Genomic DNA, 24,368 nt, shown 5'->3' with positions numbered 1-24,368 from the left:
TGCCGGGACAATGGATTAACTTTTTTTTCTTTTTTTTTTTTTTTTTTTTTTTTTTGGTGGTGCTGGAGATTAAACCCAGGGCCTCACACATACTAGACAAGGGCTCTACCAAGGAGCTGCACCCCTAGCCCATATTAGTTTTACTTATAACATTCAGTTGCGGTTTTGGAATTTTTTGCATTTATCTTCATCAATTTATTATTTTTCTCTTTTGTAATTTTTGTCAGCTTTGGATACCAAGGTTAAACTTGATGTTATGGTTTAAAGCTAAATGTCCCCCAAAAGCCTCATGAGCTCCTAGGAGGGGCTTTCGGAAGGTGACTGAATCACGGTGACTGATAGCTGACCTGCTGTCTGGAGGCAGGGCCTTGCTGGAAGTGGTGGGTCAGTGGAGGCGTGGCTTAGAGGGTGTATCTCCCACCCCAGCTCCTCCCTGCTTCTCTGTCGCCTTTCTGGCTACCATAATGTAAGCAGCTTTCCAATGCTATGCCCCTCTGCCATGCTGTTTCTGCCTGGGAGTCAACCAACCATGGATGGAAACTGTGGGCCAAAACAAGCCTCTCTTCCTTTCAGTTACGGGTGTTGGTGTTGTCTTAGCAATGAGAAAGTGACTACAATGAGAAAGACAGATTTCTGTGCCAGAGAAGCGGGGTTGTTTCTGTGATGCTACCCGACCACGTTGTTCAGAAACCTTTGGAACTGGTTTGTTGTAGAAGTTTGAAGGCCAGGGATTTCGCTCAGTGGTATCATGCCTACCGGCAAGCACAAGGCTCTGAGTTTGATTCCAGACACACACACACACACACAAAGTTCTACTGAAATTGGAAAAGTTCACATGTGGAGATAGGAACTAGAGAAGCCCTAGCATACTGTAAAGCTGAGTCTGACAGATTCTTGTTGGAGCTTGGAAGACCAGAATGTGGATAGAAATGCAGATGGTAAAGACCAAGATCAGGAAGTTTCAGTTGGGAACAGGAGTACATTGCCAGACTCTAGACCATGTGTATTTTGCTCTGGCAGAAAAATTTTCTACATTTTGCTGATGTCCTGAGACTGCAACAGATTGGAATTAAGGGTGGAAGACTAATTAATGTGGCTGAAAAAATTTCAAAACAGTCCAGTGTTGGGTCTGTGGCATGGGTACTGCTGGCAGCTTATAGCTATATCTACCGTGAAAAGCAGGGCCAAATAGCAGAGCAAAGCAATTTGAAAGAATTTGGTGGTGGCTAGAAAAGAAGTACCTGTAATGTTGGGATTTACAAAGTTTTGGCCCGGGATAGCTTGACTGCTGAAACAATTAGCATTGAAAAGAAGCCAAGTACTTTAGATCAAGACAATAAAAAAGATGCCTTAAGCACATATGAGAAACCAGCAAAACGTTACCCTTCCCAGGCTCCAAGGGTGCAAAAGTGAAAGACTGTGCTTTGAGAAGGAATCCCCAGAGCACCCTACTCAAAATGGACTACCTAGTGAATTAGTTCCCCAGATTTGATTCATAGTACTCAGCCATACAAGAACTCAGAGGCCTCTGCAGCCATGACACAAGGGGACCCACTACTGCTTGAGCTGTTTGCAGACCTTAGTGTCATTCATGTGGTGCTGGCTTCATAGGCATGCAGAATGCATGAATTTTAGGGTGAGACAGGCTTCCACCCAGATTTCAGGAGCAGGCCTGCAGTCCAGGCAGTGTGTTCCTGACAGAGCAGTGCATAAAGCTTTGAGTGTGAAGCTAGAAGTGCAGTGGAGACCCCAGGAAGTTGGAGATGCCATCTTCTGGGATGTTGGCGGAGGAGGGCCATAGCTAGTGAGCAAAGCCACCTGACGAGAGAGCCATGAGTGCTACAACCTGCAGTATAAGAGGAATGAGGCCATCCAAGGCCTTTGGTGCTCATGTTTGTCCAAGGTGCTGGACAGTAGTTACATGATTTAATGTTTGATCTTCTGTTTTTTTGTTTGTTTGTTTGTTTGTTTTGCTCTTCTCCCATTGGTTTCCATTCCTCTATTCCTCCTCTCTGGAATGAGAATATTTATTTTGTTCCATTGTATGTAAGCAATATTTAACTTTCTTCTTTATTTTTACAAGGGCTCACACCTAGGAGTTTGCCTTGAGTCTCATAGGAGACTTTGGACTTGGACTTTTCAGCACCTCTAAAACTGCTAAGACTTTGATGATTCTTAGAGATGGGTTAATTGTATTTTGCATAAAGAGATGTGCATAAGTCTTTTGGGGGCCATGGATCAAATGTTGGTTTGGGTCTAGGTGTCCCCCGAAGGCCTCATGTACTCATAGGTGGGGGATTTTGGAACGTGATGGAATCATGAGGGCTTACAGATGACTTTCTGTTAGCCGGTGGGGTCTAGTTGAGAGGTGATCGTTGAGGGTGTGACCTAGAGGGTGTACCTACCTCCCTGGATCCTCCCTCCTCTCTCTGCTTCCTAACCATCTTGATGCAAGCAGCTTTCTAATGCTGGGCCTCTTTTCCACATGCTGTTTCTGCTTAGGAACCAGCTGATCATTGATTGAAACTGTGAGACCAAATGAATCTTCCTTTAGGTCATGGGTTTCGGTACTGTGTCTATGACAAGAAAGTGACTACAACACTTTCTGTATTAGTTTGTTGAGTTGCTTTCCCATTGTATATTTTTTGAGTTAGTTGGTGTTAATATCTTTATGTTCCTAAAAAGTCCTCTGGCATATTTGGTATAATTTTTGTTACTGTGATTTAATTTCTTTGTTATTCATTTATTGACCCAAGTACTTTCTCTCTTCTAGATCAATTTTGGCAACTTGACCATTTAAAAAGTTATTTCTCCCAAGTGTAGTGGTGCACACCTGTGACCCCAGCACTCAGGAGGCTGGATCAGGAGGGTCGCTGTGAGTTCAAGGCTAGCCAGGGCTACATAGTGATTTTGAGGCCAGCTTGAACTATACAGTGAGACCCTGTCTCAAAAAAAGTTATTTCCTATTTTATTTATTTATTTCATTTAAAACGTTTATATGTTGTGAAGTTTCTCAGTTTTCTGAAAGTTGGCCAATTTTGCCAGATTTTTCAAGGAACATTTTGTTTTTGACTGATTTGGTTTTTACTTTCAATTGTATCTATTCCTTCTTTATACTTTCTTTGAGTTTCATTGATCTTCATCTTTAGCTTCCTTCAGGGAATAACTCATTAATGTGATCATACAAAAATCAGAGAAAATCAGTTGCAAACATGGGTCCCAGCCATGTGGTAGATGCAGACCGCACGTGCTTACAGTATTAACCCTGCTGCCCTCACCCAGGACTCAAAAACAGGCCTTTAGATTCCTGAACATGTTTTCCATCATTCCGTAAACACTGTGTGTATGTCCCAAGTGTGCTGAAAACAGTACATTGTTTTCTATTTGTAGGACAAACAGGTAGGGAGATGAAAACATCTTGCCCTAACTTCTGAAGCTTGCTTTCTATTTTCTGAGCATTATTATTGGTTGTATACCAGTTTGTGATCGCCATGCAGGCAGTTCTTACCCTCTTACTGCCCTGAATTCCATTTCATGTGTTACCAGTATTTCTAGGCGTTTGCTTTGGTTGGTGTTTGTTTTGACTTTTTGCTTCCTTTCATTTTCATGCTTTGCTTAGCTTTGTTTCAGGGTCTCCCTTGGCAGGTGTTTGTGATCCCTCCTGGTACTGGTCCAGTAGGTCAGCTTACCAAACCACTTCATTACATGTGTGGTTTTCTCTTCCCTCCATCCTGTTATCTCCAAGATAAAAAAATCTTCCTTCAAGCTTGGGCCAGTGGCACATGCCTGTAATGCCAGCACTTGGGAGGCTGAGGCAGGAGAATCACTGTAAGTTTGAGGTTGGCCTGGGCTACATAGTGAGTTGAAGGCAAGTCTGAACTACATAGGGAGACTTTGTCTCAAGAAATCAAAAGCAAAAAACCAAAAATCAAGCTTCCTTCATTCTCCACCTTTCTGGTCAGAAGTTGTCAAGTGCCTCGTTGTTCTGCAATGGGTCTCCTACTCTTCTCTGGCAGTCTTTGTATGTCTGCTATGTGTCACCTTGTCCCACCATCTGATAAAATCAAAGCAGTGCGATGCTCGGTGGCTGTGCCTCGCCCAGGCCGCCTCGCCAGTCTCTGTCCTGTTTCAGCTTGTATAGATATTCCTCACTATCTGTTTAATGACCGAATTTACCACCGAGGTGCATGTTTCAGATGTATAAGTGCTGCTTGGACTTAGGACCTGTCTTTTCTTGTACAGTTCTGTACATCTTGTTTACAGAGCCTCAATGTCTTTTTTGCTCACCTTGTTTATATACTACTGTCATTTTGGCTGATGGTCCTGTACCGTACAGTACTGTAGGTTTATGTTCCGTTTCATATTACAGCACTGCATGTAAGAGCTCTGCAAACAAAACCAAAGTCATCACATTGGAGTTTCTTTGAGCATTTCTTTGTTCTGAATAGTGAAGTGCACATACTCTATACACCTCCTCATTTAGCATCCAATTCACCTAATGACATAGCTGCAGGAAGGAAACTGGGTTGTCAATCGGGGAGCATCTTTACTTGCCATACCAGGTTGGAGACTGTTTCAAGGGAGCACAGTGCTGGGAGCTCCCGTCAGACAGACAGATAGCAGGAGGTGCTGACATTTATTCAAACTTCATCCACACAGTACAGACCTTGATTTTAAAATTTCATTTACATCAGCAGTAAAAAAAGAAAAGTAACAGTGAATTAAATGTGACATTTTAAAGTGCCGTTATGAGAAGGAGACCACAGGAAGGGCAGGCTCCTGTTGGGACAGAAGGAGCTCTGCCTGAACACAGATCAGGCCAGCTGCATCCCGCGGTGCCTTGCAAACCTGTGTAACCAGAAGAAAAGCCCCCGAGTGTCCATGCGTCTTCTGTTGGGTTACCATTCTCTGGAGGTCTGCCCAGAGATGGCCCTGCACCAGCGGGAGGGGAGAGTGCGTGGCCTCGACCACGGTGGGGCAGTGCCAGCCGGGAGAGGGGGCAGGGAGAGGACTGTAAAGTGACACTGTTCAGCAGCTTGAGACATAAATACATCCTTTACATCAAATCAAATGTACACACGTGAACATATATACACACGTACAAAAATATCTGCCCTGCTGGGCACAGGAAGTGATTCAGAACAAGAGATCGGTTTCTGAGACACACAGAAAAGAAGAATAGAAGGGCTTTCATCCTAGTTCTGCCGTGACTTGGATAAAGCGGACCCTCCCCACGTCCAGATCTGCCCTGGCGACTCTGACTCAGCACCTGGGGGCGACTTCCTGCAAGGAGGCAGCAGGTGGCGCTGGGGAGGGGTGCGGAGGTCCTGCCTGCCTAGGGGAGGGACAGGTAGGGAAGCAGGGAGCGACCAAGTCCCAAGTGCAGCTGACCGTCGAGCCACAGAGACCCTGCAGAAATTACAACTTTACATTTTTCTTTAAAAACAGTAAAAATATCCTGATTCAGCGAAGCTCTTAAAAAACTGATAATTCCCCCTTTTTTTGTAGAAAAGAAGGTCAATATTTTAAATTATAGCTTAAATTTTCCTGTGAACATGAAACATATGCAGGTGGATGGACCTCCTTGGTCTTTCGCTGCCTTTGGGTATGGAGCTGCCACTGACTTTACCAGGTGCCGTGTCCCTGTCACCTGCAGCAGGAGCACCTCAGGGAGTGCAGAAAGAGTCCCCCACACCATTTAGTGGTAAAAACAATGTGCTTCGATGGAAGCCCCAGTAACAAAAAAATAGTTTTATATCAAATACAGTATCAAATTGTCATTTCATGTAAACACAGTGATTCCTGGTAAAGATCTGAAGCCAAAGTACCACCAAAAATGGCCATGGGATTAATCCCTGTTTAAAGGAAATAAAAAACTTATAAAAGACGAGAGTCCCAAGCCACCTCCACAGGCTGTTGGTAGTGACAGGCTGGGTGCAGGGTGGCTGCTCGGCGAGGCCCCTCTGAGCAGGAGGATTCTCTGCAGATGCCGTGGCTGGCTGGGTCGGGCGCTGAGGGCCATGCATCCTGCCATGGCCACGCACGGATGGGGCCTCCTTTGCTGGATCCTGCAGCACCGCCTCTCCCCAAACTAAGCAAGCCCAAGCAAAAGAAAACGCAGAGATCGCATGCTGGCCTGCGGGCCCTGGTGTCCTGCCAGGCCTGGCCACTATGCATGGAGGTCGAAGGTCACGGGGCAGCCCTCACTGCAGCTTGAGGAGTTGCTCAGCACGGCCGACCCTGGGCTCGACTCTGCGGAAGCAGGCAGAGACAGAGCTGCGGCCTGGCTCTTCGACTTCAGTGGCCGAGGGCACAGGCAGGATCAGCATGCACCGCAGGTCTTACCTGAGCTGTTCAGACACTGGGCCGAGCTGGACTTGCCCAGGAGCACGCACAGGCTGCTGGCTGGCACCCAGCCCTCCTTGCTGCTGGTCAGGTCCCGCACATACCTGCGAGGAGGGGTCAGGGGCTGCAATCAGCAGAGTGCACGGGTGGGTGCCAGGTATGACTGTATGGGAGAGACTGTGGGTACATGTGGGGCTTGAGAGGTAAGTGTGACACATGCCTCAGATATGAGCTTGTGGTGAGTGAGATGTAGGTGAGGTTTGTCTGTGATGTGTCTGAGGTGTACGTGAGGTGTGTCAGAGGTATACGTGAGGTGTATGTGAGGCGTGTCAGAGGCGTACGTGAGGTGTACGTGAGGCGTGTCAGAGGTGTATGTGAGGCGTGTCAGAGGTGTATGTGAGGTGTATGTGAAGTGTATGTGAATGTCCGAGGTGTATGTGAGGTGTGTGTGAGGTGTATGTGAAGTGTATGTGAGGAGTATGTGAGGCGTGTCCGAGGCGTACGTGAGGTGTATGTGAGGTATATGTGGACATGTCTGAGATGTATGTTATGTGTCTGAGACACGAGTATGTGAGCATGTCTGAGGCGTGTGCTGGGCCCCGTGTGGTGTCTTACCAGAGCCCCTCAGTGCCCTCCTCTACCACTTCCACCACGTCTCCGCTCCTCATATTGAGGGTGTTGGGCTCCCCCTTGTCATCGTCCATCACGACAGTGTATTTACCAGGGACCTAGGCAGGGAGATGGGCAGAGGATAAAAGTAGGGCCAGCTGGTCAGCACGGTGCCCCTCAGCACCCAGGCAATCCACACATACTGGTTCCAGCCACATGTTGCACCGGCCAGTATGCTGTGTGACTGTCAGTGAGGGCCACAATAGCTACATGTGGAGACACGGTGAGATACTGGCTTACACTGGAAAGGCCTCCATCTAGGATACCATGACTGTGCTACTAAAGAAACTATAGATGGCAACAAAACCTCAGCACTACCGCATCCTCATGGTCCAGCAACACCGAGCTCTCTCTGGTCTCCAAACACAGCCGTACACCAGGACCTTTACCCGTATCCCGCCTCCCACAAACTGCAGGTCTGGTTTAGTGGCTGTGCTTTCTGAGACCTTCCTTGGCCACACATCTGAGATGCTGCTGTGCCCCTTCCACAGCTTCCTCTCCCTGGCTATGTGTGGTGGCTGGCGGCTGGCCATCCTGACCGAGCATGTTATATGATTTATCACTTCCTTGTGCCTCTTCATGAGAGAGGCGGCTCTGTCTATTCTGTCCTGCTCTATGGCCAGTGCCGGAGCAGAGCCTGGCATGGGGACAGAGTTCTGCCGCTGAGGACATGCACACCCCAGCCTCCTGCGCAGCTGTGAACGCACAGCTACAGGTGGATGACCCACACCGGCTCCCTGCCCGGCCCGCCTGCTCCCGACACCACTGCAGCCAGGATCCCTCTCCCTCCCGCTTCCCGTCTCCTGGCCTCCATTTCTCTCTTGCCAAACTGTGCCAGGCTGTGTCCGGGCCACCTCGCCTGCCTTCTCAAGGTCTGGCCACGCTCTGCTGGCCGTGGGAGCCTGGTGCTCACATCAGCTCCCACAGTGGGCGGGAACTGCTTGCCAGTGTAGCCCTAACTCTATGGATCACATATGCAAAGGTTTTTCAACCGCTCCACTGGTAAATGGAGACCTCATCTATCACGTAAAGTGCACTGTGGGTTACACAGAGCTGCGATTAAGGCCTTGCAGTCCCTAAGAAATGGTGGAGATGTGCAGTCGACGTTAGCAAGACTGGGTGAGCACTTCCTGTGGGCGGAGGGTGGCAGGGTGTGGGCTGGGCCCAGGGGGCACCTGTCTAGGCTCCAACACGAACACCCACCCAAGGAGCACCACCCATCTGTGCCAGGAGCAACTGCAGCCGCACCAAGACCCAGGCCACGGGGACCTTCCAGAGCAGCCGTCTCCTGGGTCAGGAGCACTCCTCACTGTCCAGTGAGCCATTACCAGCTGTTTGGGGCCCACTCCGCCGTCTTCCTCAGCATCAGATGAGTTGATGGGCTCCTCTGCGCTGGACCAGCCACCGTCGTCCTCGGGGGCCTCCAGGGAGTGGGATGCTTTGCTCCAGCCTGGCCGAAGGACGGGTGCCAGTGAGAGCCACAGAGTGACAGGGGGTGAGCAGGGAGGGCCGAGTTCCCCAGGCCCCAGACCCAGCCTAAGCTGCAGGTGACAGCCCTGGTCCTCAGGCCACCCATCCAAAGCCCGCCCCCCCAGTATCCTCTGCACTGTCCCAAGATGTTCAGCGCGCAGTTCTGCTCTGACTGGCCCGGTCCTGGGGAGACAGGGGCTCAGAGCCTCTGCTTCCACCTCGGCCACACACCTGGGGACAGTGGGACCCCACAGCCCCCCTGGAGAGCTGGGCCCTCCTCAGGTCAGGCTGCTGTCCCCATGACACTCCCATCTGGTCTGTGCCCTGCAGCACACGCAGCAAAGGGAAGATGCTTTACAACAGCGCTGTGACGTTGGCACTTTAGTTTCTAGCAACATCAGCCAGTGAGTCCCGGCCTACAAGCCTGGCAGGCAGCCCAGGTAGACGCACAACCACAAGTGAAGCCAAGCCCCTGACTACTAGGTCGGCCCAAGGGACCTATATCCGTGCCTGTCACGTGTCCCCAAGGGTAGCAGCAAAGGTCAGGAAACCACAGGGCCCCATCATGGGAGATTGTGGAGATGCTGCAGCCATGAGGGCCACCCTCCTGGGGTCTTGAGTGTGGTTACCACACAGCTCTGAACACATGTCAACAAGACCCCGCAGGGAGCAGGGGACCCAGCTCCCCAGCGCCACAGTCCCATCGTGCAGTCAGTGAGATGAGAGAGGGCACTGAGCCCGCAAAAGTCGGCTATAGAGGCTGAGAGACCTCTGCAAAGGGCCCTGGGAGGTGTCCCTTGTCCCCTAGGACAGGGTGCTGCCCCACACTGGTTCTGGCACAGCTGAGGCCCCTCGGGGCTCTGCCTCCCTGGTGCCCTGTGCAGCTGGGGAGAGCTGCATGCTGGGTCCTGCCTGTCAGGTCGCCCGGGTTGCAGCTACAAGGACTGTCTGCGTGCCTGGCTGCTGACAGAGTAAGGGTCAGCATGGGAGCCTGTTCAGGCCCTGCCAGCCATCCTGCCACGACACAGCCCGCAGGGCCGCACAGAAGAGTGGGTTTCAGGAGCACAGGACAAGAGGAGGAAGACCGATGTGGCACTGCCCCAGCCACAGCATGACTGTTAAGAGCCTGCACAGTGCCTGCTCTGGACCTGAGCAGTGGACAGTGGGGCCACAGCTGAGACTGAGCATACAAAGGTTGCAGTGGGACAGGGTCTGCGCTCTGCCTGGGACACTGGGAGCCCATTGGCCCCAAGACCACCTGCGAATCTGGCCACCCCCATTTCCTGGGAAACAGTCCCTGAATGGTCCCTGCAGCAGAACAAACGGGGGCTGGTGGACTCTCTGGAGGCATCTGGGACATGGGCTCCTGCGAGCTGACATAGGGTGGGGAGGGGACACATCATCTGCCACTGTCCCTGTAGCCTTTTGAGGCACCCTCTCCACTCACAGGAGGCAGCAGGCGCATGCCAAGAGTAAACTGCCCACAGGGACAAGGCAGGGGTAGTGTGTGGCCCCCAGCCAGTCTCTAGGCCACCCCTTCTGGGCCAGGTGTGTCCCACAGCCCCTCAGGGCCGAGTGTGGGGATGGCTCAGGGCTCAGGGAGAAAGTGCTTAGGGACAGAGGAAACAACCCCACACAGCACCTGGTTGGGGCAGTGCAAGCTGGAAACACGGGTCCGTGTGCCTGGGGGTGGGAGATCGGGCTCTGAGGCATAGAGACTTGGAGCTGGTGGTGTGGTGGCCTCTGGGGCCAGGCTGGGCTGCAGTCTGCTTGTGGCCCGGGACGTGTGTAAGATCTATAGCGCATGTGTCTGTACTATGCAACCCACCCCGGTTCCGGCTCCTCAGCCCACGAGGCTTGGAACCTGGGGAGCTGGAAGCCCATCAGGACTCCCCATGCAGGGAGGACGGCCCGGTCCCATGGCTTGTGTGCTGCAATGCAGGATGGTGCTGCTGCTGCGTGGGGCCTGTGAACAGCACCGTAGCCACAAGGGCCACTGGTGACAGCAGTAGCACAAGTCCCCCACCTCTGTCCCCCAGCTCACAATGGGATCCCTGGGCCCTGCTCCTGGCTCGGGACCTGTGCAAGTCCTGCCTAGGTGACCCTCCCAGCTGGCACCGGAGGCTGAGCCACGCTACCTCGCAAACCAAAGGGAGTCGGGTCGCTCTTTACTTCATGCCGCTTAGCTTTTTTGTCAGGACTGGTAGGAGAAGCTGCAGGAGGAGGAAAGGCAGAAACATCACAGAGGAGAGAGAAGAGGAGAGGATGAAGGAGCAGCAGAGGGGGTGGCAGTGAGATGCGGTGGGGTCACAGGATGGGAAAGCGTGAGCTGGCAGTGGCGAGAGGATGGCAGGGCCGGTCGTGGGCCATCCTCGATGGGCGGCCTCTGAACGCTCCCGGCTCTGCGTTAACAAGGGCACAGAGAGCACCTGGAGCTTGTTTCTTTTGGGATTGAGGCCAAATGAAAAGTAATTTAAAAACCGGGAGAAGAAAATCCCTGGTTCTCTGGGCCAGTGTCCGTCATGGAAGAGGCCCAGGTCACCCTGGCCATGCGTGTGGGGAGGAATCTGGAGGACCTGCACTCCAGGGCTGGCTCCAGGGCTGGGCCACCAGGAGTACCCAGGTGAGGGCGGGTCCCATCTCAGCTGAAGGCTGCCTCTGCCGGCTGCTCACCAGCAAATGCCTAGCAGAATGTGAGTGCTCAGCAAGAAAGGGAGGAGGCAGGAAGGTGAGGGCGGGGAGCAGGCGACAGCAAAGTGACCACTGTGGTTTGAGCAGGCCCTGTGCCCACGGTGGCCGTCGTGCTTCCAAGCCGGCCCTACAGGATGACGGCAGGGTCTTGTGACAGTGGTCAGCAAGAAGATGTGGACAGGGGCCTTGGGGCCAGGCCAGATGAGGGACAGTGGCAGTGTGGATGGCCACGCACTGTGCGGAGCAGGCTGCGCGTGGGGACAGCGACACGGCCTCGCGCTGTGCATTACCTTTCTGCCCTTTGAGGCTGGCAAAGCCCTGCAGGGTGAAGCGCTTTCTGGACAGCGCAGAGCTCTCAGAGGCAGAGCTAGAGACTGCGTCATCTAGGAGGGAGAGAGACAGAGCCTGTCGGGCCCTGGCCAGGTGTAGGGACAGCGGTGAGGGCAGCGCGCAAGGGGTGTGGCATCTGGAGGCGACTGGACTCAGCTCTTGGCCCGAGGCCACAGCCATGCACCCACCTTTGCCTTTCTCGGCGGGCTTGGACAGGGTGGCGCTCACATATCCTTCCAGGCTCAGGGAGTCTGTCTTCCTCTCCTCCAGCTTTTTGGTGTTTCTCATATTTCCTCTTGAGGGACTGGCAACATCAGGTGCAACAGGAAGCAAACAGCACATGGCTGGTTGGCTTTTCACAGGGACATCTGGGGCTGCAGGCCGACCCCAGAAGCAGCCCTGCTCTCCCCAGCACAGAGACCACCACGGCAGAGGAGCCAAGCGGAGGGAGCGGCTCTGGGGCAACTGCTGCTTGGCTTAGCGCTCAGGCCCACCCCACTCCATGAGTGATGAACGCAGAGAGACGTGGTATTAACACACCATGCGCCATAAGGAAGGGCAGACTTAAGCTGTGTGCAGAAAAATGGATGCACCTCGAGACACAATGGTAGGTGAAATAAATCAGACACACACACTTAAATATCACACGGCTTCTCTTTTATGAGAAACCCAAATACAAAGAACAAAACAAAAGACACCAGGAAACAAGAAGACAGATCTTTTACAAATAGGAAGAGAACCAAGTGATGGAGGGGAGGGGAAAGGAATGAAAAAGCGTGGGGCTGTGTGACATCCATGCACCAGCTCCCCACGAGGAACGAAAATATTATGCATTGCTGATGTGCAAATGAACACAAAGATCTAAATTAAAAAATACAGACAACTTATCTAAGAAATAGGAAATCACAGCAAATAAATAAATAAATAAATAAAAAGCAAAGGAACAAAGTAATGAAGGGGAGAAGACGGAGCAGGCCCTGGACTACGCCCACAGGCGCTGGCTGCTGACTGTGGGTCTCACAACCCAGCACACCCGGAGCTGGTGCCTGCCTGTCCGACAGGTCCCCCTGCCTGTCCTGCCTGTGATTCTTCCCACTCCGCAGCTGGCAGGAATGGGTCCAGCATGACACCTTGGGCGTGGCACTTGGGACTTGTGGTTCCCCCCCATTGACACGCAGGGGCCCTGGGGAGAGCTCAGCCACCTCTAGCAGCTCCATGATGGCAGAGACCCCACGCGTGTGCAGAAGCCCCACACATGGCAGGGCCTGGCTCACCTGGTGCTGGCTGGTGTGAGCAGAAGCCCCACACATGGCAGGGCCCCTGTCTCACGGTGCTGGCTGGTGTAGGCAGAGGCAGGCTGTGCGAATGCTCCAAGGCCCTGTGCTGGCTGGCCTCTGCAAGGGAGGAGCGGGCCACTTACCGCGTGACCTGGCACCCACACCCTCTTGGCCCATGGTCTCTGGAGGGGGCACCTGCACTCACCCCGGCAGGCCTGCAGCTGGCTGGTCAGCACCTTTCGGATCTCACTCACCCATGCTGCTTTGATTTCGGGGGTTGGCGCCTGTGTCCAAAAGAAATGCCAGGGGTCGGCAGGTAGGGCCCACAGGTATATCCAGGGACAGCCCCACTCCTGACAGTGTACTCCCAAGAGAGCAGGAGGGTGGAAGGCCCACGCATGGTCGGGGACACCAGCTACTCTGGAAGACCCCACAGTGTAACGCCAGCTGGAGCAAGGGTCTCCAGAGCAGCCGTGCTTTGACACTGTTTTAGGTGTCAAGGACAAGGTGAGCCTGACGTCTGCAGATGAGCTGGACCCTAAGTGGCCAGGTGGGCACTGGGCCAGGGGCTGTAGTCAGTGGGACAGCCAGAGGCCTGTGGCCCCACTGAGGATCCTGCCAGGCCACCGGCCTCTGATGATGTGGATCCTCTAGTGCTAGAGTAGGGCCCTATTCTTGTGGTCACTCTGTGGGGCCTGGCAGCCCAGGTGACAGCAGGAAGGGACCTGGCTGGGACCAAGTCTTCCCGTGCTTTAGAATCTGAAGGTGACGGGGTGGCCACCTATATACAGCTCCATCCGCACTTGGCTGGGGCTCAAAGAAAGAACGCTGCCCCATAGCCCACACAGGGACCACAGTCTGCACAGCTCCCATGGAGCCTCAGTATGAGGCGTGGATCCCAGGTCCTGTGACAGGCCCGAGGGCTCCCTGCCACCTGCCTGCGGATGGGTGATGGTCCTACCTGGATGATGTACACCTCCTCCCTCGAGTTGTACCAGATCTCAAACTTCTTGGCGTCACCCTTCACATTCTCTGTGATGCCCACGGCGGTCATCTGGCAAGCACAGGGCCGGGAGATGGATGTCACCACGCACGTATTCACGGAAGCCTCCACCCATTTGTAGAAGACACGGGGCGCAAAGGGAAGGCCGTGCGGAGTGCTTCTAGAGTGGAGGCAGCCGGCCTCCTGCCCAGCGCCCCAGGGTGGCCCAGTCCCAGCCCTCACTAGCAGGAACAGCCCTGGGCCACCTGCCTGGCGTCTTCCACACACGCCGGCTGCCCACTCACGTTCAGGGACTGCTTGTAGCTGTAGGATGGCGCCTTCTCGTATCCTTCCCCATTCTCCTCCCTCTTCTTGCAGAAGAGCACGGCCTTCTCATGCAGGAAAAGGTGCCGCTGCATGGGTTTGAAGCGTGCCAGCTCCTTCACCTTGGTGTGGCCCTTCTTGTGGTCCGTCCACACACTGAACGAACCCTGCATCAGCAGCTTGCCAAGGTCGCCCAGGTTGCCCTGAAACGTGGGCACATGTGTTAGTGGAGGGGCGGGACGTGTGGGGCCACACACCCTGGTGCAGAGCCTGGTCCTCACAGGTTCCCACATTGAGTGTGGGGGGTGGAGAAGTGGATGGGAGGCGCCTGGGACCACTCACGGACCCCATCAGGATGAGATGGGACAGGCGTCCCCACCCCACCGGCCCTTACATCATAGCCAGTGATGGCGATGAGGTGCATGGAGTCGTTCACGGCCTTGAGGATGCCCAGGATGGAGCTGAGCGCCTCCTGCAGGTCCTCAGCCCCCTCGCAGTTCCGGCTGTACTTCAGCATTTCCTGCAGGTGAGCAGGGGATTGAGCACATGTCACACACGGATGCGTCCCCACTGTTCGGGAGCGCCGATGTTCCCGGCAGGCCTGGGCCTACAGTTGGACCCCCAGGACACACTGTGTGGCTCCACTGCTTGCTCACTACTGCAGCTGGCCAATGGACAGGGCCAAGAGCAGCTCGTCTGGCAGGTGCAGGCCCAGTTCCTCCTGCCTCTTCCCACCGGGGACACGAGCTGCAAGCTGCTTCCTGTGTCTCTGGGCAAACACGCAGATGGGGTCTCCCAGCTTACACCTTCCCACCCCTCCTGAGGGGCTGGGGGCCTCAGGACACAGGGCACAGCCTGCAGACAGGGACACTGCTTTATATGAGCAGGAGCCCAAGGGAGGATGCTCAGCTGTGTCCTGCACCCTCACCAGGACGATGCACAGTAGGGCCACAGCGCGGGGGCCCACCTTGAGCAGCAGCTGGTACTTGGTGATCCTCTGTACGGGCTTCAGCAGGTAGGAGTCCAGGCTCAGCTTGTGGTCCAGCTTCCGCTGGCATTCCTGCGAGCACAGGGCCTCAGATTAGCCACGCTGTCAAGGTCCCCCAGTAAGGAGGTGGCGTGGGGGAAGGGCCCAGGGTACCTGGAAGAAGGGGCTGTCGGAGCACTGTCTCCATAGGCTCTCGGAGCGTGGCTTGTTCTGGCAGTACTTCTCGTAGATCTGGAAGTCCTCCATCTGCAGGGCAGGCAGGGACAGACATGTGTCACACACACTGCTTGCCCAAGCGTCTCTCCTGACCTCATGGCTGCGGGCCCTGCTGTCTAGTAAGGAAGGGAGCCTGGGCCCTATGACCACCCCAGGGCCTGCCAGGCTGCTGCTGCGTCGTTTCTTTCAAAGGCGGTTTACAGTGTTAATTGATCATTACTTAAATAAAACTCTAGGGTCTCTCAGGCAGTTTTGCAAATTGTAAAACACAAACCAGAACTGGTGTGAGGTGCAGTTGCCTTGCACACCTCTAGGGACTCGGATAACTTTGGGGTGCAGATGGCTTTAGGGCACAGAGGTTTTAGGGTACAGACAGCTCTTGATTACATAGGACTCTGGGGTACAGACGGCTCTAAGGTGCAGATGGTTTGGGGGAGCAGGTGGTCTGGGGTACAGGTGGGTACTTTGGGACACAGCTGGTTTTAGGGTACAGATAGCTCCAGGGCAGGTGCAGGCCTCACAGAGCCACAGACACCCCTGGCCCCGGCCCTTCTTAGGCCGTCAGCCTGACACTGTCCCTAGCCAGCTACTTCCTCAGCCCTGAGCCCAAAGTGGAGCTTCCAGGCCACTGTGGAAGTGGAGCACTGGGGCTGGGTGGCCTTGTGCTGGAAGCCGCCTGTGACTATGACCATGTTTCATGGGCGACAGGACCGCTGAAGTCGGCAGCCCACATAGCCAGTGAGTGTGCGGCACTGAAGACTCGTGGTAGGGCTGCTGCACCCCACCCGCCATGTTGGCCTCCCCTCATCTACCGTGTTGGCCTCTTTCCTACCCCAGGCTTCCTCTACCCCTCAGACTCCTTCATTTATCACAGCTCAGTCCCGCTTCACATTAGCTTCAAATGCTCACTTCCCAGGGCTGCTGCAGCCACAATATCACTGTCATTATTAAGAACCAGCTCCATCAGTAGACTTCCTACTCCACAGAGCCTCCAGGCTGACACAGTGCCCCCGCCGCCGCAAGGGGTAGCCCCAGCCTAGCAGCTCCTGACAGTGTGGGGCCAGCCACTTGCCCTCAACCCAGAGACTCTGCTGCTGGTCAGCACCCTGACCACAGAACAGCGCTGCCCATCCTCAGACTGGGCTAGGATAGATGCAGGGCAGCTGTGAGAGCCAGGACAGCACGGCTCCTTCCTTCTCCCCGTCGCCGGCTGCAGCCTCGACTTCTTTATTTCATGAAGTCACTTCCTTTTTCTGCTCACAAGAAAAGCCTTTACTGGATGCTAAGCACACGGTTCCTGGTGCTGACATGGCAGGATCTGGGGGCCCGTGGGAAGACAGCCTATGTCGGGGCCCTTCCTGCTCAAGGCTTTCCCCAAGCCTTCCGTGTGAGAGTCCGTCGCACAGATGCCGACCATCCCAGAGGAGAAACGAGGCTCAGAGAGCTTCACCAATTCCTCAGCATCATACAGCAAGCTGGGAGGCATGGTCAGGGTAGGACCAAGACAGAAACCAAGTCAGGAAAAACCAGACCCCGGACGCCAACATTCTACCTCCCAAAGCTCTTGTTTTCTAGTTTTTGTCTTTTTGGAGCTAGCTATTCGCTTTTTAAAAGCCCTGTTCTTTTTCCTTGGCCATGAGGAAGGGAGACACATGCACGTGGTGGGTCAGCTGGGCGGAAGGGCAGCGGCAGAGGATCTGAAGTCTCGGTGCTCAGGGACCTTGGGGGAAGCTGGGGCAGGGCAGCTGTCAAGGGGGAACATACCCGCTCCAGGAAGCAGCGCCCCACCAGCTCCGGGCAGTCAATGCAGTTCTCCAGCTCCCGAAGGAAGATCCTACAAGGAGGGGTCTGCACTGAGTCATCTGAGCGCACCATTTTCCAGGGAACTCGTGTACTCCACTCCGGCCAGTCCCAGAGGCTGTGGCGACAGTGCCGGCCTGACCAGTGGGGAGCCTTCACCCTATACCTGTCCGGGATCCCACACACTCAATGAGAGCAACCCCAGCTGTTTCCCTGTCTCGCGCTTGTGTAGGAGTTGGAGTTGCCTTGGTGTTGGCACAGAGGTGGGAGAAGGGCAAGGACAGAGGGGACAGAGCACATGTACAGGGGCCTCCTGTCGACAGCTGGGAATGCCCTCTACATTCTGACTTCCGTTTGTCCTGGGAAGGGCCACTCGGCACTCAGAGCTGTGGGGTTGGTGCCAGGGCATGGCCAAGAGGATGCTAAGGAGAGTCCTGCATAGGAACAGCTCCCAGGTGGGTGGGCATTGGCCCAGGCTGCACACATGCAGGTCACAGGCATGGGCTGTCCACCTCTCCTCCCACCACGCTGGGGCAGGGCAACCCTGTCCTTGCTCCCTTGAGCTACCATAAATCGTATGACGGCAAAGAAACAGCACAGAAGAATTGAGAACCCACACCGGATGGGTCAGCCATACTGGGTCTGGGGACATAGCCCTAGTGCTCGGCAGGGACACAGGGAAGGAGCGTCCGGCCTGCTGTCCCTTCTGAGTGGTCTGGCTGGAGAACAGAGCCGGCCTGGCAGTGTGGACATCAGGGCGCCCAAATGCCAAAGGTGCACCCTTAGAGGACAAAGAGGGACAGAGGGGCCGCCTGCTCCTGATTCCCGGAGCTGGAGTCTAGAACTTGGCCAGCTGGGCACTGTTGGCAAGGCCAGGAGTCACATGGGCACGTCTGTGGCTCTGACTTTGCATCCTGGATGAGTCTGACCCCACCGGGCAGGACGGGGTGGCAGTGCGGGCGGCCCCACCTGTTGTGGAAGTGGTAGATCTCCTCCATGTTTCCAAACAGCACGCTCTTCTTGCTGTGCAGGCCCGTGGAGATGAGGTGGGCCATCAGAGGGTTGTCCATCTCTGCGGCGTAGCCCTGCCAGACGGGGAGAGGTCAGCCGGTAGCTCCCACCCACGGACGAGGGGTGAGGGCCAGGCCATGGGGAGGCCACCTAGCGGCCACACGGGACAGTGGTCTTGGCACGCTGGAGGCCGGAGGCCCCGCCTGTCTTGGTGCTTACAAGCAGGCCCACTCCTGTTTACTCTGGACTGGCCATTTGGCAGGGCACCAGGACACCAAGACAGAGCCACAAAATGCATGCCCTTCTGGGAGAGGGTGGAGGCTACACCTGACTCCCTTTTGACCTTCTGTGCAGCCGTAGGGTGTGAGTCTTGCCTGGACACGTGCAGGAGCGAGCCCAGGCTGCAACCATTGGCTGCTGGTCGCCTGGAGGGCTTGGGAGGTGGCAGGGCCTTCTGGAGGGCATGCAGCTTGGCCCCAGGACTTTCCACCTGTACAGCTGCACTGGCTCCTCCACCCGGTCTCCCTGCCACGGTGCCTGGGGCAGCCACGAGTCTGCCGTGTGTGGGCAGTGGCCTCCTCCCACAGGCCTCCCTGGTGGGTGTCGCACACCAGCCTGTGAGGGAAGCTGAGTCTCCCGGTGTGCCAAGTCTACACGCTCTCTCGGGACACAGACATGCAGAGCAGCAGTCTAACACTGCACACTGGGGCAACGGGCACCACCATAGTACCTGGTTCCCGGCCACCTTACCTCCAGGACGCAGAGCAGCTCCTCCACATAGGCCCGTTCTGTGTCCAGCAGCTCATTCATCACGTGCCTGGGCAGGTGGAGATGTGAGAGCCAGGTGGGTAGCAGGTGCACCGGGGACTCAGGGATGGGTCCAGAGCAGAGGACCTTCCTGGCATTCCCTGTCCCGGTTTGCTGCTCCATGAGCCTCAGGCCCCCAGCTGGGCCACCTCCCTATCCTCCCGCACTGGTGAGTGACCATGCTGCCCATGGCCCCACCAGGAAGGCTCTGCCCGAGCCTCCCCAGTCAGGCAGTCTGTCTCTCCACCCCTCAGCACCTGCCAGCTCCCTCCTGTATCTGGCAGTTGTGAGGCAGGGAAGGCAGGCTTCACACTGGCCACTCAGACCCTTCCCAGATGAGGACCACACATCTATAATCCTTAGTCACCAGAGCCCAGGACTCCTGGCTCAAGGCTTCAGCGCCATTTGTCTGACACACATGGCTTAGGGGTCCGGTCCTGCACGTGGGCAGGGGTCTGGTGTGGCGGCCGGGGTTCCCTCTGTACCGGTGCCCAGTCAGGCCAAGAGCTGTGCCCTGTGAACCTTGGCCTGTGCTCTGCTGGAGGCTTCTCTGGCGTCCACCTCCTCATCCCACCGGGCCAGCACCCCGCAGGAATAGCCCGTCTCTGTGCGGGTCATCTAAGCACACGTCCACTCATCTTTGGGCCTCCACAGGGACAGCACCATGCCTGCTGGGCACCCCTGGCAAGGGCTGCTGTGCACACATCATCTTCCCCTGAACCTCAGAGTGACGACAGTCAAAGGCTCAGGCCAGGTGTCTGCTGGATCCGCGTGCAGGGCAGACACGGAGGGCGTGGTGTCCCACACATGCATCTGTCCCAGTTCCCTTCTGCTGGCTGGCGAGGACAGCCCGGCTCTGACTGCTGCCCCACACGCCTGTGTGCCGAGGCCTCTCTCCCTGTGCACCTGTGCCTGCTACACAGGATAGTCTGCCCTGGGCCAGGCGGGACTGAGTGAGGACAAGAGCTACTCTTCACGTACAACACCCAAGTGCAATGACCCGGGGCTCCTGGGGCCGGGAGGGCAGGACAAGGTACGAGCGGAAACAGCCCTGCCCTGTGGCACACCGGCCACATGTGGACCAGAAGTGACACTCAGCTGTGGCTCCCCGGCCTCAACTGATGATGGCTCCTGGGTGATGGTGCCAGGCAGCGCCCCAGGGGAGGCAGGAGGTGGTGCCCCCTGTGGCTCCATCCAGTTCCACCCATCCTTTCCCCAAAACTGGACCCAGAGCTGCTCTCTGGGCATCTGAGTGCTTGGCCTGGGTGACAGAGAGGTGTATGGGGCCTTCTGGGGTGGGAGGTGCTGGCTTCCCGGGTCCTGGTGTCCACGTTGGTCCGGTCATGCTCCCAGGACTGCCCTACGGCTTTGCTCACTTGCTGCCCATGGACCGACGAGGGCCCAGGGGGCAGCTCGGCTGGATGTGGATAGCAGGCAGGGTCTCAGCAGCATCAGGAGTGGAGGGCAATGACGGGGTCCTGGGCACGCTCTGAACACGGCCTACACTTGCCTTTGGCAGGAGGCAGCCTCCCTCCATGGGAGAGGTGACCAGGGCCCCGTAAGGACTCAGTAGCGTGGCCGGTCACTCCAGGCCCAGTGGACGTGAGCTCGGATTGGTGCATGCCACCACCCATGTGTGTCCCAGCTCTGCACACAGGCCAGAGGCCGGTGCTCACCTGCGCAGGATGGCCAGGCTCTCCTCCTCATCCCCTGTGGAGCTGCCCCTGCCCTGCCGGCTCTCACTCGCTTCACTCTGTGGGAGAAGAGCACAAGGAGCATAGACTCTCAAAGCCTGGAGCTGCAGCAGTACGGGCAGATCAGGCATCATCCTATGGGGACAATCCTGAGGAGGGGAGGTGCCCTGGGGGCCTGAGAGCCTGGAGCCACCAATTCCTGCCAGGGATGATCCTGAGGGGCAGATACAGCCTTGGGGCCTGCACACCCTAGGGTGAGCCTTGTGGAGGCCCAGCATGGGCACAAGAGGGGCATGGGCTTCACAGGGAGCTGTGGCAGTGAAGCTCGCATCCCATGGGGTGGTGGCAGCACACAGCTGGGTCGTGGCAGCAGATGGCCTCACCTTGGCCCTGCGGTAGGGCCCCCGCCGCAGTGCGCTGCCCTCAGAGCCGTAGTTCTCAGGTCCACGCCAGGCGCCTGGTTTGGAGCAAGGTGGGGAAAGGTGTTAGTTCTGCCTGAGCCTTCCTCAGCGCTCAGATAAAGACATAGGAGGCCCAGAGGAGAGAAGCAAGGAGGCGGCCATGGACAGGGGAGGTAAGGTGAGAGATGGCTAGGAAGCAGGGAGGGTCGGGGCTGAGCAGCGAGTCCCCCACTTCAGGGGACAGCTGGGACAGAGGAGGGGGAGGACTGAGCAGGGGCCTCCACACGGGTGGGAGAGCAGCCTCTCCTGCCCCAGCACACACACAGAAGCCACCCAGGCACTAGCTAGCGAGTGACCTTTGCCAAAGGCCGAGGCCCATGGCTGACATGTCGAAGCCCCCTAAACTCCTGGGTTTTGGGGAGGAAACCATGGAGAAAGAGACAGGAAGTACTCTAAGGTAAGGGGACAGGGGCATCTTTAAGAAATGCACAGTGTGGCCTTGACCTGGAAGGAGGGCAGGGAGCAGGGCCAGGAAAGTGGAGGCTGTGAGCCCTTGTGGGCCAGTGGGGTCAGGACACGGCTTGGTCAAGGTGGGCAGCCAGGAAGGGCCTGTGCAGGCTGGGGCCGAGGAAGGAAGGACGTTCTGGCTGCAATGGAGAATGGTAGGCAGGGGTCACGAAGCTGCCTAGGAACTCAGCACAGACTCGGCCGACAGCACCCAACTCTGCCTTTGCCCAGGGCCATAGCAGCCACAGACAAGGCACAGGAGATACCTGTGGCCGAGTCCTGCGGGAGCCTGGGCATGGGCTGCACAGCTCTGGCAGACCGCTAACCGCTGGCTGCACCCAGGCTGGGCAAGCAGGAGTACGTGGAGGGCACTTCTTCTGTGGGGCCCACAGTGGGACCCTGGCTCTCTAGGCAAGAGGCCACCACACACACCTGGGGATGGGCAAGGTGACTTTGTGAGCGCTTCCGGCCTGGGGGCCACGGGCTGCACCGGTCGCGTCTGCTTGGCCGCCAGCTTCTTGAGGCTGGCCTGCCGGCGGTGGAACATCTCCTGCATGCTCTCCTGCTTCTGGAAGACCTTCTGCACATGTTCCTGGAATGACACTGCTGTGAGACCCCTGGCCACATCAGCACCAGTCACTGAGGACACCCCGTCCTGTGTAGCTCTGACCACAGTGGGGAACAGTGGGAGGGACGGGAGGATGGTGGTCTCAGTCTCCCTAGGGTGCCTGGGAGTGGGGTGAGGAGGAGCCTGGGTGACGCAGTGTCAAGAGGCACTGGGGCATGATGGGTCCCGGGGCCCCCTCCTAGAAGCGAACCCCCGATGTCCAGAGGGACCAGACTGCTGGGGAGCCCTGGCTGGCGTTACCATGAGGTCTGGGTTGAGAATGGACTCGTATTCCTTGTAGATTTTATTGAGCTCCCGGATCTTGTACTCTGCACCAGTCTCTAGGAACTTCTCGATCTCCTGCAGAGCTGCCTCGGCGCCATCCTGGGACTGGCACTTGTCCACAGGCTGTGAGGCCAGCAGGTAGATGCCCTCGTCGCACCATTTCATGGACTGGAAAAAGAGCATCGAGGTCCGAACCGGCACCTCGCCGGCCCTGCCCAAAGCGTCCTGCAGCGCCTCACGTGCCGCCTGCCACCAACACGTTTGTAGGGCAGCTTTACAGCCCTGGCGCATCACACTTCTGACACCACGTCCAGGGCTCCCTGGGGTGCGGCAGGCTCCCCAGGACTGCATTCTCCCATGGGGAGAGCGGGAAGGGAAGGACCATGATGCTTGGGCTCTGGTCCCCGGGCAGAAATCACTACCGTGGCAGTGAATTCTTGGAGGCTGAGGCACCTGTCAAGACCAAACCCTCCAGGTGGACAGAAAGAGGAACATAGATAGGCAGGAGGCTACTTCCTGTCAGTGGCTGCTCAGCTCAGCAGTCCAGGGGTGGAGGGGCCACCTACCGTCTCCAGCAGGCTGTGCAGCTCCAGGGCTTTGCTGAGCAGCCCCCGCCTCCTGCTGATCTCCGCGGAGAACTGGCCACAGAGGTGCCGCAGCTCCTCGCACTTGGGGCGGATGGAGTCCACGGCGTAGTGCTTGTTGTCGATGAGCCCGTCTCCCTCCAGTGCCAGGGCACGGGCCCTCTCCACAGCCACCTGTGGACAAAGAAAGTCTGCTCGGGTGTTCTAGGTAGAGGCACCTGGGGCCTCTAATCCTCTGGGGTGTTGGATGCAGGGTTTGGGAAGGACATCATTTTCATTTATGCCTAATGGTGTCCCTCATCCCGAGCTACATTGGGCCCAGGGCTCCTGGGGACCCAGAGGCAACCGGAGCCACCTGGCCCACAGAAGCACCACTGGACAGGGAGAATCAGAAGATGACCGCGCTTCATGACAGGCATGGCCTGAGGCCGAGGTGGGTGGCCAGGTGGGGACCCTGCCCTGCCCCCTCCTCACGCTGGACTTCTCCTCGAAGCTGGCCAGGTCCTTCAGCAGGTGCTCCACATGTGCCAGGCTGTTTCCGATGTCCGTGAAGCTCACTACCTTCTGGGACACTGCGTCCAGTGCGGCTTTGACCTGGCATGGAGAAGGCCAACTTGAGAGCTGTGCCTGGGACAGCAGCAGGGAGCCAGGGCTGGATGAGGACGGAGCCTGGGACACAGCCAGACTGCAAGCTGCCCCTGCTCACCAGGGATCACGGGCCCCAGGGTAGTCAGTTCTCTGCGCCTCAGCCTGCCACCCACACACAGGGACACCTGGGAGCCGAAGGGATGGCAGCTGGTGCTGTCCATGGCCCCATGGGGTCCGGAAAGGGTGGGAGTTCTGAGGCTCCTTCCTTCCCACCTCCAGAGTAACCCAAATACCCTATTTTCGGGCACTGGCAAAAAGACAGAGGGTTTCACAGAATAGAGTTTTTATGTTTCATTTTGAGACAGGGTCTTTTTAAATTGCTAAATTGCTCAGGCTGGCCTTGAACTTTCAATCCTCCTGCCTCGGCTGGGATGACAGGTGTGGACCACCACATTTAGCTTCCAAAATTTAAAAACTACACCAATCAACACTTTAGCTAGGAAAGCTTTTGCTCTTGTCAGACGTCACCCTGAGAGTGAAGGTGCACACAGACACTGTTGGCTGTGGGGCTGTGGGACTAGGATAGGACTCGCTCGTCCTGGACCCTGCACACGCACAGGCGACGGGTTCACTGCTCACGTTTCTAGGCTGTTTGATAGCAGAAGCTCAACACTGATGTGCCTCTGAACGCAGGCAGGGAGAATTTTCAAGGTAACTTTGCATAAACAGGAGGATGAGTGAGAAGGAAGGCTCACCTCCCTCTAGAGGCCCGCATGTGTGTACGACACACAG

The 24,368-nt window shown here is 56.3% G+C and overlaps 1 protein-coding gene across 12 annotated transcripts in view; it reads right to left on the bottom strand.

Moving 5' to 3' along the window:
• Positions 1-4,617: 4,617 nt before the first annotated feature.
• Positions 4,618-24,368, bottom strand: part of Mcf2l (MCF.2 cell line derived transforming sequence like) — a 74,908-nt gene continuing 55,157 nt past the window's right edge. For 7 of the 12 annotated variants that reach the window (XM_010619940.2, XM_010619939.3, XM_010619944.3 and 4 more), the window contains 23 exons: positions 23,463-23,582; positions 22,971-23,162; positions 22,381-22,572; positions 21,945-22,104; positions 20,988-21,061; positions 20,587-20,663; positions 18,854-18,920; positions 18,062-18,177; positions 17,057-17,126; positions 15,230-15,322; positions 15,056-15,148; positions 14,483-14,608; positions 14,070-14,291; positions 13,744-13,836; positions 12,988-13,066; positions 12,837-12,899; positions 11,694-11,813; positions 11,466-11,558; positions 10,623-10,697; positions 8,343-8,464; positions 6,961-7,073; positions 6,346-6,449; positions 4,618-6,252 (listed from right to left, as the gene is read on the bottom strand). In XM_010619940.2, coding sequence (XP_010618242.1) covers positions 6,170-6,252; positions 6,346-6,449; positions 6,961-7,073; positions 8,343-8,464; positions 10,623-10,697; positions 11,466-11,558; positions 11,694-11,813; positions 12,837-12,899; positions 12,988-13,066; positions 13,744-13,836; positions 14,070-14,291; positions 14,483-14,608; positions 15,056-15,148; positions 15,230-15,322; positions 17,057-17,126; positions 18,062-18,177; positions 18,854-18,920; positions 20,587-20,663; positions 20,988-21,061; positions 21,945-22,104; positions 22,381-22,572; positions 22,971-23,162; positions 23,463-23,582 — 2,547 coding nt within the window. In that variant the 3' untranslated portion in view covers positions 4,618-6,169. Of the gene's footprint in view, positions 6,253-6,345; positions 6,450-6,960; positions 7,074-8,342; positions 8,465-10,622; positions 10,698-11,465; positions 11,559-11,693; positions 11,814-12,834; positions 12,900-12,987; positions 13,067-13,743; positions 13,837-14,069; positions 14,292-14,482; positions 14,609-15,055; positions 15,149-15,229; positions 15,323-17,056; positions 17,127-18,061; positions 18,178-18,853; positions 18,921-20,586; positions 20,664-20,987; positions 21,062-21,944; positions 22,105-22,380; positions 22,573-22,970; positions 23,163-23,462; positions 23,583-24,368 lie in introns of all 12 variants that reach the window. The other 5 variants (XM_033760981.1, XM_010619946.3, XM_010619950.3 and 2 more) reach the window with 3 other exon arrangements.

This window comes from Fukomys damarensis, unplaced genomic scaffold (genome assembly GCF_012274545.1).
Source record: "Fukomys damarensis isolate Sample0158 unplaced genomic scaffold, DMR_v1.0_HiC HiC_scaffold_6, whole genome shotgun sequence".
In the NCBI taxonomy this organism is placed as follows: Eukaryota; Metazoa; Chordata; class Mammalia; order Rodentia; family Bathyergidae; genus Fukomys; species Fukomys damarensis.
Note: the sequence above shows the minus strand (reverse complement) of the source record. Positions and strands in the feature narration are given on the sequence as shown.